Genomic DNA, 15412 nt, shown 5'->3' with positions numbered 1-15412 from the left:
AGTTTTTTGTATTTTTTTGGTAGAGACAGGGTTTCACCGTGTTAGCCAGGATGGTCTCGATCTCCTGACCTCGTGATCCGCCCGTCTCGGCCTACCAAAGTGCTGGGATTACAGGCTTGAGCCACCGCGCCCGGCCCAGTTTTTACATTTTAAGGGGATTTTTTTTTTCAGGCTAGGCGCAGTGGTTCACACCTGTAATCCCAGCACTTTCGGAGGCTGAGGCGGGCAGATCACTTGAGCCCGGGAGTTCGAGACCAGCCTGGGCACCAGGGCAAAACACTGTCTCTACTAAAAATACAAAAATTAGCCGGGTGTGGTGGCATGCCTGTAGTCCCAGCTACTCAGGAGGCTGAGGTGGGAGGATTACCAGATTAGCTGAGCCCAGGGGAGCAGAGGTTTCAGTGAGCTGAAATCATGCCACTCCACTCCAACATGGGCAACAGAGCAAGACACTGTCTCAAAAAATAAAAATTAGAAAGAAAAGAAAAGGAAAGAAAAGAAAAGAAATAGCTTGCAAGCTGTTTAAGCTGGCTGTGGCCCATAGGTTGTAGCTTGTAGCTTGTTGACCCTGACTTAGAACCTAGAACATCTGATACTTCCAGGGGTTGCCCCTCAGCTGCCTTAACACTCCAGTGAGGACGCTCGGGCCCGCAGCTCTCCACCACCTCAATGTCCCACGGAACTTTAATAGGAAAGCCATTTTGTAATATAGATAGTCTGTATGATGGTTAAAAACAAAACATAAACACACGACTTCTCCCCAAAACAGATTCATAAACTGGGCCTGACAGAAGCTGAGTACTCCCCTGCAGCTGTTAAAGGACTCTTAGACTTTGTCAGTGGCCTCACTCTCTAGAGGGGTGACAGCAGTTTGATCAATATGTTACAAGTCAGCTTACATCACACAATGAAACACTTTCTCTTGCCTGTAATGCTGGCCCACATCCTTTGTGCACAGTAACAGCTCCTGGGCATTTGTGTTCTGAGTAAGCGCCTGAATTTCTGTACAGGAGGAGTTTATGCACAGAAATCCAGCTGGAAGGGGACTTGTGGAGATGCAACCAATTCTTGGCGCCACCACTGGTTTCAGTGAATAGCTTCCATAAACTTGGACCATTATTACTCTAAGTTACGGGAGAATTCAGGCTCCAAAGTCAAGTCCCTTCCCAATTCAGAAGGGGAAGGGATAGGAAATAAATGCTCAGATCCATTAAATTTCAAGAGTTGACTGTAGAAGCTTCACATCAGATAATCTACCACTTGAGTTTCTATGACTGGTTGGAAGAAAATAAATCATTCCTTCTGGGTGACTGATCTCGGCTCAGCATCTGCTTTCTTCTGGGCTGTGGATTTTCTGTTGTAAATGTAGCTGATAATGTGCAAACACTAAACCCTTTAAGTTGAAATGTTAGGAAGGCATTCTAAACTGAGCCAAGGCAAGGGGCTTTACTCCCTAAGTTGGAAGAATATGTAAGTGATAACATAAAGAACATAGAACTCAGTATTTTCCAAGTAACTAATAAAATAATTGTTCTGAGTAAAAGATCTGGGCAACTTACCTTCAGGGGGCTCAGACATGGACGGGGTGAGACAGTACATGTGGTAGCCACGATCGCAGTCATCACAGAAGAGCAGCTGGTCCTGAAGTAGGCAAGAGGGAAGAGGATGGGGATTGAATGACTGATGTGCCTCAGGCCACTACAGGAAGTGGGAAGGCTTCTGTGACATGGCTATTTCCAAGAGGGGTAGGTAGCAGGTAAGAACAGATGCAGGAATCTTATGTAGGAACCACGCTGTCCCTCTCTACCGCAGATCCAGTCACTGTCATCTCTCACTTGAGTCCTTTCAGAGCTCCTAATCGATCAAATCGCCTCCAGTTTTGTTTTTTTTTTCCTAAAGCCCAAGCTCTATAGGTATATTTTTTTGAGACAGGGTATTGCTGTCACTCAGGCTGGAGTGCAGTGGTGCAATCACAGCTCACTGCAGCCTTGACCTCCTGGGCCAAGTGATCCTCCTACCTCAGCCTCAAGTAGCTGGGACTATAGGCACACACAACCACACCAGCTAATTTTTGAATTTTTCTGGAGAGACAAGGTCTCCTTATGTTGCCCAGGCTGGTCCTCAATTCCCAGGCTCAAGCAATCCTCCCACCTCAGCCTCCCAAAGTGCTTGGATTACAGGTGTGAGACGCCGTGCCCAGTGACTATTTCTTTTTGAGACAAGGTCTCGCTTTGTTGCCCAGGCTGGAGTGTGGTGGTGTGATCGTGGCTCACTGCAGCCTCAAACTCCTGGTTCAAGTGATCCTCCCACCTCAGCCTGCCAAGCAGCTGGGGTTAACATGTGTGCCACCACACCTAAGTTTTAATTTTTTTTGTGGAGACAGGGTCTCCCTATGTTGCTCAGGCTGGTTCTGAATTCCTGGGCTCAAGTGATCCTCCCGCTTCAGCCTCTCAAGTGTTAGGATTATATGCATAAGCCTCCATCCTTGTCCCTACAGTCTACCCTCCACACAGCAGCCAAAGTCTTCTTTTAAAAATATAAGACAAGGGCCAAGCGCGGTGGCTCACGCCTGTAATACCACCATTTTGGGAGGCTGAGGCAGGTAGATCACCTGAGGTCAGGAGTTCGAGACAAGCTTGGCCAACATGGTGAAACCCGGTCTCTACTAAAAATTAGCCAGGCGTGGTGGCAGGCGCCTGTAATCCCAGCTACTTGAGAGGCTGAGACAGGAGAATTGCTTGAACCTGGAGGCAGAGGTTGCAGTGAGCCGAGATTGTGTCACTGCATTCCAGCCTGGGTGACAACAGTAAAACTCCATCTTGAAATAAATAAATAAATATAAAATAAAATATAAGACAATACCAAACATGGTGGGTTCCCGCCTGTAATCCCAGCACTTTGAGAGGCCAAGGTGGGAGGATTGCTTGAGCTCAGGAGTTTGAGACCAGCTCAGCAATATGGCAAGACCCTGTCTCTATCAAAAATATAAAAAAAAGAAGTCAGGCATGGTGGTGTGCATCTGTGGTCCCAGCTACCTGGGAGGCTGAGGTGGAAGGATTGGATTGCTTGAGCCTAAAGGGAGAGGTGGTAGTGAGCTAAGATTGCATCGCTGCACTCCAGCCTGGGTGACAGAGAGACTCTGTCTCAAAATAAATAAATAAATACATAAAGAATAAATAAACAGCCGGGCGCGGTGGTTCACACCTATAATCCCAGCACTTTGGGAGGCTGAGGCAGGCGGATCACCGGACGTCAGGAGTTCGATACCAGCCTGGCCAACATGGAGAAACCCCATCTCTACTAAAAATACAAAATTAGTCAGATGTGGTGGCACGTGTCTGTAATCCCAGCTACTTGGGAGGCTGAGGCAGGAGAATCGCTTGAACCCGGAAGGCAGAGGTTGCAGTGAGCCGAGATCGTGCCACTGTACTCCAGCCTGGGCGACACAGTAAGACTCCGTCTCAAAAAAATAAATAAATAAAACAAATAAATAAATACATAAATAACCATGTCACTTCCCTGATTAAAACCCTTTGACAGTGTCCTATTGTACCTAGAATAAAATCCAAGGCCCCACAGATCTGGCAGTGCTTGCCTCTCTCATCTCATCCCCCGCCATCCTCTCCCATGCCCTATCATTTGGCTTGTCCACTATAAGGCCTTGGCACTGGCTGCTCCTTTCCTGGGACTGCTCTACCTCCAAATCTTCTTGACTGGCTCCTTGGTATCACCAAAATTTCAACACCAGCATCCCCCTCCCAGAAGAGCCATACCTCACCATCAAAATAAATCACTTATGCAATTATTCTCTGCCACATTACTGGTTTCATTTTTTTCATGGCACATTATACAAATCTCACATCCTTGCTTATTGTTGTTCCTGTAAGAATGTGTATCTCATGAGGCAGGGACCTTGTTTGTCTTTAGTATCTTTAGTGCCTAGAACAGTGTCTGACATAAAATCAGCACTCAATATATATATTATCTGGCAACAAATCAGAGTTCTGACTGAGATGCTAGGGAGGGGCATGTGGCATGTAGGAGGGATCTTGCTCCCTTTTTAAAAAAAGAAAGCTCACTTTAGAGGGAACTGTGCAAACAGCAGTAAAAGCCCAGAAGGAGCCATGCTGAGGAGGGGGCGGGGATACACACGTCATTCTCAGAGGTGCCGCAGATGTTGCAACATTTGCACTCGATGCACTGCCAGCGGTACGTCTTCACTGCCGCCATCATCACGGGGGTAAACTGGAGGCAAGATGGATGCCCTGTAGTGGGGGAAGTGAGTGAGACAGACAGTTGGAAATGCAGGGGGAAGAGAAGAGCTCCTGCTTGTGGCTACATCTTCTCTTGGTTAGGTAAAGTGAGGTGGGCTGGTTATGACAGCACTAGAGGCCAGCAAGCCAAGAGCCCGTTGGGGACTGGGCACAGCAGCAGCCTTCACGGGCGGCAGTACCTGAGCGGCCACAGTCAGAACAGGACACCAGCTCCTCGGGTTGTCCCGTCTTCTTGTTAATCTTTGAGTCCCCCAGGCAGAAGTCACAGTAGTTGTTGGGCAAGGCCAATCCATCAGGACCCTTTTTGGCTGCAGAGAGAAAGACTTTTGATGACGCCCATGGGGTCCCTGAGCCACTCAACACCCATGCAAGGAGTGGTTTTCATAACCAGGCCAACTTCTGCTTGCCCACCACTTCTGACACCTCAGCTTACATTTCTGCTCCTCAGACCTCTGGGAAACAGGAGTGGGTGGCTGGGAGTCTTCCTTGTCCTCGCCCTCCTCCTCAGCCAAGTGGGAGTGGGCATAGTGGTAACTGAGGCCTGGTCGGTTCTTGTAACGTTTTCCACAAACTGGGGAGAAGATTGCAGAGAAAGGTGTTAGGATACAAGAGTAACATGTCCCCACCCCTGCAAACTGTGGGGGCTCCACCTGAGGCGGAGGGCAACCATCCCTTCCCCTAGCAGCTCTACTCTGGGACAGGCCTTGAGTGATGGCCCCTTTCCCTCAGCCACGAGCATCAAGCCCTGGGGCTCTCTAGCCTCTGGGACTCTTTTACCTCCTAAACTCCAACCCCATGGCCACCACTGCTCTTCCATGTTGACTTTTGGGGGCTTAGCCCTCGCCCCATCACTAGTTAGTTGCTCTGGGATATAGTAACAGTCTGGGGCGCTCCAGGTCAGGAAAGGGAAGGATATTCCTATAAGTCTTTGGTGTGGCAGGAAGGGGGAAAAGCGGATAAAACTCCAAACGTTTTTACCCATCAGTAAACGTGGGAGGCTCATGCTACCCCACACAGACCATGGAGCCCATCTCCTCTGAATGTGCGTAAACAAGCAGGGGTGGGTTTCTTGGGGATATCCTATCAATGAAGCCAGTTGGGCAGTTGTCCCCAGAGAAATTCAAACACACTCCCACATAACTGCCCTGTCCAGGCCTGCCAATCAGCAAGGAAAGCAGATCCCCACGAGGCATTTTGTCATCTTGACAGGTAATACCAAGAAGGGCAAGGGGGCCAGCAGGAAAGGAATGGGGAGAGAGGATGGCAGGAGGTGGTGGGGCAGTGGGGAACATGAGCTGACCACCAGGTGCCTGATCTGGGGAGGGAGCGGAAGGGTCTGATTATAATGGGCTCCTGATAATGCTTCTGAAGCCACCCCATGCACTGGGCTGAGCAGCTCTAGGAGTAGGTTTGTGGGAGACAAGCAGTGGTAAACGCAGCCTCCAGGACTTTGAGGAGTAGAGCACAGCAGAAGTTCCACTGCTCCTACCCCCATGCCATTCCAGAGATTTTAAAGCTAGCATCCCAGGAAATGAGAAAGGCAGGAGGAACAAGGGAAGAGGGAAAAAGGGACAGGAAAACCACAAGTCTGAAAAGTTGAGAGAGCTACCTCTCTGGGGCGCTTTCGAGGTATGCTTTTGTTTGAAACTATCTGAAAGACAGAAAGAAAAGTCATGAGAAGAAGGCCTTGATACACTTGAGACAGGAGCAGCATCAGCAGGAAAGCGGAGCAAACGAGAGAGAAACCCCAGCGGCGATGGTGCTCCCAGGGTGGAGGGACAGAAGCGGGGCAAGGCAGAGAGAAAGAAAAAGAGAACAGATGTTGAAAAACTCAGTGTCAGACCCCTGGGGCCCTGGCTTAACTGAGGCCAGGAGACTTGCAGGCCGTCTGTTGAGAGGCCAACCCTGCCTGCTGTGGCCCCCACAAGCAACCCCACCCCAGAAGATGGCAGAAATCTTTCCCAGAGCATGCAGGTCCCACCCGTCATATAGCAGGGCCCCAGGCCTCCCAGGGGTCTCAGACAGAAGCAGTCAGCAGGCAGGACAAGAACCCAGGTTTGTTTTAATACCCTGGGCAAAAACATAACCCTCCCTCCTCTCATAGCCTGAGCAGGAGCTGGGTCCAAGGCAAGGTCTACCCACCCACTTGTGAGGCACTCACTGTCACAGGCATACGGTTTATCCCGGTCCTCCAGGATGGAAGCATCCAGCTTCTTACGGGCACTGCCCACACCCTTACCCTGCCAAGAAGAGCAAAGAGACACCCTTACTGGGGTGGCTGGGCCTGAGGAGTTAGACTCTTTGGGAAGTGGCTGCTAATCTCACTTGAAATAAAACAAGGAATTCCCTAGGCCACCCTGTCCCAAGATGCAGGTAGCACGCTGGCCCCTCACCTTGGATTTCCCCTTTCCCCGACGCTTGGGAGTATCTTCTTCATAGTCTTCATCATCGAGGTCATCCAGGAAGTCATCTGGTTCTAGGATCCGCTGAGTGGACAGCAGGGTTAGCATGGGTAGAAATATGTGCATCCAAAAGCTCCCCTATGATGAGATTGGCCAAGGCCACCCAGAACCTCCTCTGTGACCTGGTCCCACCCACAGGTGAATGAGCCTCATTTCTCACCAACGCCCTTCAAGCACCCTACAATCCTGCTCCTGCTCCCTTCCATACTTTGGGATTTCTTTCCCCTGTGCTTCACATTATTTCCTTAGCCTGAAATGCTTTCCCTACCATGCCACATGGCCAAATTAAATAGCATGCTTCCAAAAGGTTGCCCCGATGCCACAAGCAGCCATTTGCCTCTCCTGCCTCTGACTGGCCACCCTGGGAGCACATTATTGGTGGTTCTGTCCTGACACTCGCCTCCTAGTTTAAATGAAAATGTTGTTGCTTATTTGTGTGACTTTGTGGGAAGTTTTTTTTTTTTGAGACGGAGTTTCACTCTTGTTGCCCAGGCTGGAGTACAATGGTGCAATACTGGCTTACCGCACCCTCCGTCTCCTGCGTTCAAGTGATCCTCCTGCCTCAGCCTCCCAAGTAGCTGGGATTACAGGCATGCGCCAGCATGCCCGGTTAATACTATATTTTTAGTAGAAACGGGGTTTCTCCATGTTGGTCAGGCTGGTTTTGAATTCCCAACCTCAGGTGATCCACCTACTTTGGCCTCTCAAAGTGCTGGGATTACAGGTGTGAGCCACCGTGGCCGGCCATGGGAAGTTTTTTTTTGAGACGGAGTCTCATTCTGTCGCCCAGGCTGGAGTGCAGTGGTGCGATCTCAGCTCACTGCAGGCACTACCTCCCGGGTTCATGCCTGAGTAGCTGGGACTGCAGGTGCCCACCACCACGCCTGGCTAATTTTTTTGTATCTTTAGTAGAGACAGGGTTTCACCATGTTAGCCAGGATGGTCTTGATCTCCTGACCTCATGATCCGCCTGCCTTGGCCTCCCAAAGGGATTACAGGCGTAAGCCACCGTGCCCAGCCCATGGTAAGTTTTTAAACTGCTTTGTTTCAGCTTGTCTGTGAAATGGGGAACACAGGACCTCCCCCATAAGGTTGTACAGACTAAAGGAGAAAGGCCATGAGAAAGCACTTAGCCCAATGCTGGCATATTTATAGCTCTTATTTTTATATATAGTCTTATCTTCTCTGTTGGCAGAGACCAAGTGTGTTTCACTGTGCAACCTCGGGGACCAAAAAACTTTGTGACACAAACTTTTGTGATAAAAGAGTAAAGTATTTAGGGATAAAAGTTTGTTTCCCTCCCTCCCCAGACAGAGTCTCCCTCTGTTACTCAGGCTGGAGTGCAGTGGCATGAGCAGAGCTACAGCCTCAATCTCCTGGGCTCAAGCAATCCTCCCACCTCAGCCTCCTGAGTAGCTGGGACTGCAGGCGTGTGCCACCATGCCCAGCTAATTTTTTATTTTTATTTTTAGTAGAGACAAGGTCCTGCTATGTTGCCAGACTGAAAAGTTTTTGATATATGCATCTTCCTCTCAAACGGTTTAGCAAAGACAGATAAGGCAAATGTGGCAAAATGTGAAACTGATAAATCTAGGTAAAGAGTATACGGTATTTCTTTGTACTATTCTTGTACCTTCTGGTTTTAATTTTTTGTTGTTGCCCAGGCTGGAGTGCAGTGGCATGATCCCGGCTTACTGAAGCCTCCAACTCCCAGGCTCAAGCGATTCTCCCACCTCAGCTTCCCTAGTAGCTGGGACAACAGGCACATGCCGCTATGCCCAGGTAATTTTTTTTATTATTACTTTTTGTAGATATGGGGTCTCACTTTGTTGCCCAGGCTGGTCTCGAGCTCTTGGGCTCAAGCAATCCTCCTGCCTTGGCCTCCCAAAGTGCTGGGATTATAGGCATGAGCCACTGCACCTGGCCTCTTTTAATTTTTTAAATGAAAATTATATATGTGTATAATAATAACGTTCTGTGATAAAAGTGGATGAATAAGTGAGAGTCTATACTTAGAAGCAAAAGAGAAGCCAGTCAGTACCTGACAATAACCAGGGATTGAAGTAAGAACAGAACTGCAGGGGCCTGCTTCCTGGACCCCAGCTTCTGTTTCAGTTCTAGAAACTGCATGGCCCCAGTGAAGAGGAGGCTGATTTCCATCAAAGCTCCCTTAGCCACAGGGATAATCTTGTACCTTTCGTGCTCGACTGTTGGTCACAGGAAACTCGCCCAGGCTGTCATCATCAACTCGGGGATCCGGGGCGCCTCGCTTCTCCAGGGGGTCAGTGCGCAACAGAGCCTCTAAACTACTGCCATCCTGAGAGATCAGCCCCTCCTTCTTCAGGGTTTGGTCTGTGTCTGCAAGCAAGATCAGGATGAAGCAAAGCTCAGAATGGCTGAAAGCAGACTGCTCTGAGTCCACATAATGCTAGGGCTTACCAAAGGTCTGTCACTGTCTTTTGTTCTCCGGATGCCCAGGAATTAAGACACCCTAGTTCACTTGGCACCATAACTTATCTGTTTACCTGTCTCCCCTTCTAGACTAAGCTCTTTAAAGGAAAGAATCACATCATATTCATTCGAGTATATTTGGGATCTAGTACTGGGCCTGGTGTATCGTAGTGATTAGCAGGCTCTCACCATGCAGCAGGCCACGCCTCTGCGCAGGAAGTATGTGCCTTACCTGGCTTAATAGATGGGAAGGAAAGTCGTGGATCCTCAGGGGGATGGGCTCGCCGCTTTTTCCGCCAGCGCCGGGCAGGGTAGGAGTACAGCTGTCCAGAGGCCAATCCTACAGCAGGAAGAAAGATAGAAGTCAGGCCCTAACCCAGTATTAGAAAATAATACCAAACACTTTCTAATTACGTAGTCCCCCCTCTTTTGAGTTCTAGAGCAAGGGAGGAATTCTGACAGTGAGGGCCTAGGGGGTTAGATGAAACAGTCTGTGGAAAAGAAAAATAGATATATAAGCTTAGGGGCCTTGGCTAATACATAGTTCTCCAGACACACAATGGCCTCAGCAGGGTAGAAAATAAAGATGCTGGTATCAACCTATCTGCTTCATCCTCCCTGCGTTTCTAACCACAGGAAGACCATATTCATCCATAGGTGGAAGGCAGTAGGGAAAACCCTATCAACTGTTTCATCACCTAAGATGAGGAGGCTTCTTCCTCCTCATGCTCCTGAGTCCCCTTCTCCCAAGTCTGGACCCTCACCTGGACCCCGGTGTCGCTTTTCCATCCAGATGTAACAATTGCTCTGGGCTACTCCGGTCTGTGAGTCCAAGAAAGGCAGGCGCACGCTGCGCTCAGCACAGAGGCGAGCATTGTAATTGTGGCACTGCTCCATGGCATCTTTGTAGTACTGCTCCCCAAGGCTGCAGAGAAGATAGAAACCAGGCGTGTGTGTTGGAGTGGGGAGCATAGGGTACTGAGCTATTCCTCTCCCCTGTCATCTGCTTCTCTAGAAGGCTCAAGGGACTGGGAAGCTGTCTCTTCCATTCTATTTGCCTCCACTTCTGCCTCACGGGACACCAAGCCCCTTTTCTAGGCCACCATTAGGAATTACTTTACGAATAAATTACTATCAGGAACACATGATTTCATCATGTCTAATCAGACTTAAGTCTAACCCCCAAAGAGGGTAAGGAACTAATGTTCACTCCATGTGTCTCACAAGCCCAGCCCTGTGCTAGTTAAGATGTTATTTCTCAACCCTTATGACGCTGAGAAGCAAACAATAGTCCCCCCTAAGTTCCTCCTTATTTCCTCCTTCCTAGAATCACCTCCCAAATAAACTACATGCTCCCACATCCTTGCCCCAGGGTCTGCTCCAGAGGGAAAGAGTTCAAGGTCTAGGGGACTTATTAAAATGTATTCAGCAAACTAGTAAATCCATACAATGAAATTCTATTTAGCCATAAGAAGGAAGCTCTTCACATACTGATATTAAAGAATTTCAAGTTAACTAGGGACAAAAAGCAAAGCAAGGTACACTGCTGAGAAGTGTCAAAGAAAGCTATCATTTATGTAACAAAATGGAAAAGAAACTGCAGGTCAGCAGGGAGAAAAAGTGGGTGACCAGGCCACTTCCTTCCATATGCCTTTTTATATCTTTTGATTTTTGAACTAGGTTTTTAATCAACTAATTAATTTTACATTTATGGAAGATATCTACAAGTACCTGAAGTTCCTTGAAGTTTTTATTGAGCGCCATCACTGATAAGAAACTTGTTTGCTCTAAGGCCCATCTTAGGGTGCTTCTCTATTCTTACAAAATAAAATTATATAAGAAAAAATCTCCTTGGTCTCAAAAGACTCAATTTGAAATCTGAATCAAGGGTAAACCTTTAAGTGGAAAACTGGAAAACTGCACAGTGCCAGGTTCTAAGAAGCATGTACGTAGAACCTCTCTTGTTCTCATCTTGCAGGGTTTAACCAGGACTTTGGTAACGGAGGTTAAACAAACTCTATCAGTTCATATTTATATTCAATCAATCTTTTTTTTTTTTTTTTTTTTTTTAAATAGAGATAAGGTCTCACTATGTTGCCCAAGTTAGACACAAACTCCTGGCTCAAGTGATCCTCCTGCCTTAGCCTCCCAAGTATCCGGGAATAGAGGCATGTGTCACAGTACCCAGTGTCAATCAATCTTAAACCAAAGGCAGAACTGATTTCTTTCTCATAGTATCCCCAATACTCACGAAGATGTCTGAGATACAGTCAGACCTGACTTGAGAGTAAAAAGACCTGGCTGGCCTGCAAGTCACCACATGAACATGGACATTTAGTCAACCCAGGTGGACCTTGGCTATTCTTCTATAGATTGAGGAGGTTGGACCAAATGAGCTTTGACATATCAGGATTTTACAAGAAACAGCCTGGGGATGAAACGGCAAACAGATTAAGTCTCTGTGGTTTCTGGCCGTAACTCGGGCTACACCAAAAAATCCTGATCTGGAATGTGATGGGGGCCTTCAGCGAGCAGCCACAATAGACCACTGCATAACTTACCATGTGCCCAGCAAGTAAAAAAGACATATAGCACACACAGAGATGGCAACGCCACAAATACGGCCTGGTATGATTCAATGAGCTGTAATGACTGTACTCTGAGGTAGGCACGAATCTCACGTTGGAGAGCAGAATGGAGAAAGCAGCCTCGCCTCTGCGAGCTCGCCTTTAGGAGGCAGCCACGTCTTCACCACACAGAATAAAACTGGATAAACAAGGCTGAGTGCCGCAGCTCCTTTGTTTCTGCTGATGGGAATTGATACTGACACTGGAAGTCAAATGGAAGGCAGGGCCAGGCTGGCGAGGGCTGCAAAGTCAGAGCAAGGAGGCTGGAAACAGTATTGGGAGGAATGAATGAGAGATGTTCTGTCAGGGCTCTTGTGAGCTACGTGGGATTTCAAAAGGTAAAACAAACAGTCTTGGGGGTACAAGGGCTGGGAATGAAACGCGGAAGTGTTTGTGAGGGGAGAATCTGATGAAGAGAGAACAGGACAGGATGAGAGTGAGCTCTTAAGAACTTAAGGGAGGCTGGGCACAGTGGCTCATGCTTATAATCCCATCACTTTGGGAGGCCAAGGCCGGTGGATCTCTTGAGACCAAGACTTAGAGACTAGCTTGGGCAACATAGTGAGATCCCATCTCTACAAAACGTTAAAAATAAATAAACCATCAGCTAGGTTTGGTGGTGCAGGCCTGCGGTCCCACGTAGTCCCTGGGGTGGATGAGGTAGGGGAATCATTTGAGCCTAGAAAGTTGAGGGTGCAGTAAACCAAGGTTATACCACTGCACTTCAGCCTGGGGGACAGAGGGAGGCTCTGTCTCTTAAAACAAAACAAAACAACAACAACAAAAACTTAAGGCTCCAGTACCAAGAAATGTCAAGTTAACATTAACACTGTTCTCTCTCTCTCTTTATATATATACATATATATCTTTTCGAGACAGGAGTCTTGCTTTGCCGCCCAGGCTGGAGTGCAGTGGCGCAATCTCGGCTCACTGCAGCTTCTGCCTCCTGGGTTCCAACGATTCTCTCGCCTCAGGCTCCCGAGTGGTGTGCGCCACCACGCCCAGTTAATTTTTGTATTCTTAGTAGAGACAGGGTTTCACCATGTTGGCCAAGCTGGTCTCAAACTCCTGACCTCATGATCCGCCCACCTCGGCCTCCCAAAGTTCTGGGATTGCAGGCGTAAGCCACCAGCCCAGCTTCATTTTTTTTTTTTTGAGACGCAGTCTTGCTCTGTCACCCAGGTTGGAGTGCAGTGGCGCAATCTCGGCTCACTGCAACCTCCACCTCCTGGGTTCAAGCGATTCTCCTCCCTCAGTATCCCGAGTAGCTGGGATTACAGGCACATGCCACCACGCCCAGCTAATTTTTGTATTTTTAGTAGAGTGGGGTTTCGCCATGCTGGCCAGGATGGTCTCAATCTCCTGACCTTGTGATCCGCCCACCTCGGCCTCCCAAAGTGCTGGGATTACAGAGCCACCGCGCCCAGTCGCCTCTTTCTTTTTTTTAAGACAGAGTCTTAAAGTGTCACTCAGGCCGGAGGGCAGTGTTGTGACATCAGCTCACTGCAACCTCCGCCTCCTGGGTTCAGGCGATTCTTGTGCCTCAGCCTCCCGAGTAGCTGGGACTACAGGTGTGCGCCACCCCACCTGGCTAATTTTTATAGTTTTAGTAGAGATGGGGTTTCACCATGTGGGCCAGGATGGTCTCGAACTCCTGATCTCAAGCGATCAGCCCGCCTCAGCCTCCCAAAGTGTTGGGATTATAGACGTGAGCCACTGCACCCAGCCAAGACTTTCATTTCTGACATCACATTTGGCAGGGACAGAAACTTACAAATAAGAAAATTCTTAAGGCCGGGCGTAGTGGCTCATGCCTGTAAGCCCAGCACTTTGGGAGGCCGAGGCGGGTGGATGACCTGAGGTCAGGAGTTCAAGACCAGCCTGGCCAACGTGATGAAACTCCATCTCTACTAAAAATACAAAAATTAGCCAGGTGTGGTGGTGGGCACCTGTAATCTCAGCTACCCGGGAGGCTGAGGCAGGAGAACTGCTGGAACCCAGGAAGCGGAGGTTGCAGTGAGCCAAGATTGTGCCACTGCATTCAAGCCCGGGCCAACAACAGCGAAACTCTGTCTAAAAAAATAAAAAAAAAAGAAAAGATGAGCCAGTGGTCCGACCTCAACATACTCAATGTATAACATCAGCTGTCAGAAGACTACGTACACTATAATCAAGAGAAGTGCCAGAAAATTATCTCCAAATGAACTGGAAGAATGGAAGCCCCTTCTTAAAGGGATAATTCTGCGGGAGTATGTATTAATTGTGATCTGAGGCCCTGTGCAGCTAGAAATGAGGAGGAGAGAGTTGGTTTCTCATTACTGGCATTCAGGAATTAGTGGCTGGTGATGCTCACAATCTCTACAGTTTTTCAAAGAGAAACAAGATGTCATGCTCCGTTTAAATGGGCAACCCCTCACTTATGACACAACTTGAAAGCACTGGCAACCCTATTTCCCCGAGGAAAAGCTTCCAACACGAAGAGCCTCACTACGTTTAACTCTCAAAACCTAGGCAAGTCTGATACTCCTCCAGTACAATGAGAATCTTTCTTTTTATTTTTGGAGAAACTTGGGTAAAACATCCCCTTACAATGGGATGAGGGAAGTCAACAAAGACGCAGGGAAACAAAGAAAGAACATCTGAGTCAGGAAGGATAACTGGATAAATGGTAGATCAACAGTGTCATTTCTAAATTGAGAAAAATGTCAGCCTGAAGAGAGAGCTGGGGAAACTGGAGTGGGCAGATCAGAAAGACAATAGTGTTGGGAGGAGGGGTGGCTGAAAGAGACAGCAGGATAGAGCAGAAAGCAACTTAAAAAAAAAAAAAAAAACCACAAGAGGAGGAAAGGCACTTAGCTTAATGGAAGTGGGAAAGCATTCTCAAAGAAAAGGCTTCAGGCAGGAGGCAGAAGCAACTTACTCTTTAAAAAGGCCCCTAGGAAGAGAGGGGCTCAGGCCACGACAAAGACAGATGAGAAGCTGTGAGTCCCTTAGAATACTTACCGAACCTTCACCTCATCACCCAGCCAAAATCCAAAAACCCTGACTGGACTGTTAGACACCACTCAATTTTCCCACCCTCGCACCAAGCCCAACATACCCATTAAAAGAAGCTCTATTCGCCCACCGGGCATTAACCCAATCTAAAACTCATTCTGATTCTCCTGTAGGAATAAATCAAGTCAGTCCCAAAGCATCTTTAACTCACAGGAAGCAGTTCATAGGCCAGTGTCCATGGCCCTAACAGCTATTAACTTTAACTTTGCTTGAAATCTGACCAGCACAACGGTATCGCATCATAGGAAGAATGCCCACTTATATGGCCCTTTAGGCTACTAAGCTGTCCTGAACGGCTTCGGTCCAGTTGCAGGTTTTTGATGGTTGCCACTGGAAGGCGCCAAGGCCCACTCCCCTTCTGCATCCGCTCCTCGACAAATGCTTCCCAAGAATATTTGTAGTCTTAGGTACCTGCCACCCAAGATCCTCCCAAACATCACGGGGCTGCTTGGAACTGAAACAGCCAGCCCCGCAGTGCACCCCACAGGGGCCGCCGAGCCTGTTGCTGCAGCGGACGGGACGGGGCGGGATGGGCGGCGGG

General features: G+C 48.4%; 1 protein-coding gene across 2 annotated transcripts in view; it reads right to left on the bottom strand.

Moving 5' to 3' along the window:
• Positions 1-10152, bottom strand: part of DPF2 (D4, zinc and double PHD fingers family 2) — a 12836-nt gene extending 2684 nt beyond the window's left edge. Inside the window, exons 1-10 of one of the 2 annotated variants that reach the window (XM_011993557.1) lie at positions 9952-10152; positions 9420-9527; positions 8931-9094; positions 6668-6760; positions 6436-6514; positions 5884-5925; positions 4708-4845; positions 4454-4582; positions 4153-4265; positions 1560-1641 (exon numbers count right to left, since the gene is read on the bottom strand). In XM_011993557.1, coding sequence (XP_011848947.1) covers positions 1560-1641; positions 4153-4265; positions 4454-4582; positions 4708-4845; positions 5884-5925; positions 6436-6514; positions 6668-6760; positions 8931-9094; positions 9420-9527; positions 9952-10084 — 1081 coding nt within the window. In that variant the 5' untranslated portion in view covers positions 10085-10152. The remainder of the gene's footprint in view (positions 1-1559; positions 1642-4152; positions 4266-4453; positions 4583-4707; positions 4846-5883; positions 5926-6435; positions 6515-6667; positions 6761-8930; positions 9095-9419; positions 9528-9951) is intronic. The other variant, XM_011993558.1, reaches the window with a different exon arrangement.
• Positions 10153-15412: the final 5260 nt, after the last annotated feature.

This window comes from Mandrillus leucophaeus, unplaced genomic scaffold (genome assembly GCF_000951045.1).
Source record: "Mandrillus leucophaeus isolate KB7577 unplaced genomic scaffold, Mleu.le_1.0 Scaffold43, whole genome shotgun sequence".
NCBI classification, from domain to species: domain Eukaryota; kingdom Metazoa; phylum Chordata; class Mammalia; order Primates; family Cercopithecidae; genus Mandrillus; species Mandrillus leucophaeus.
The sequence above is the reverse complement of the archived record's forward strand: the minus strand, read 5'-3'. Positions and strand labels throughout refer to the sequence as shown.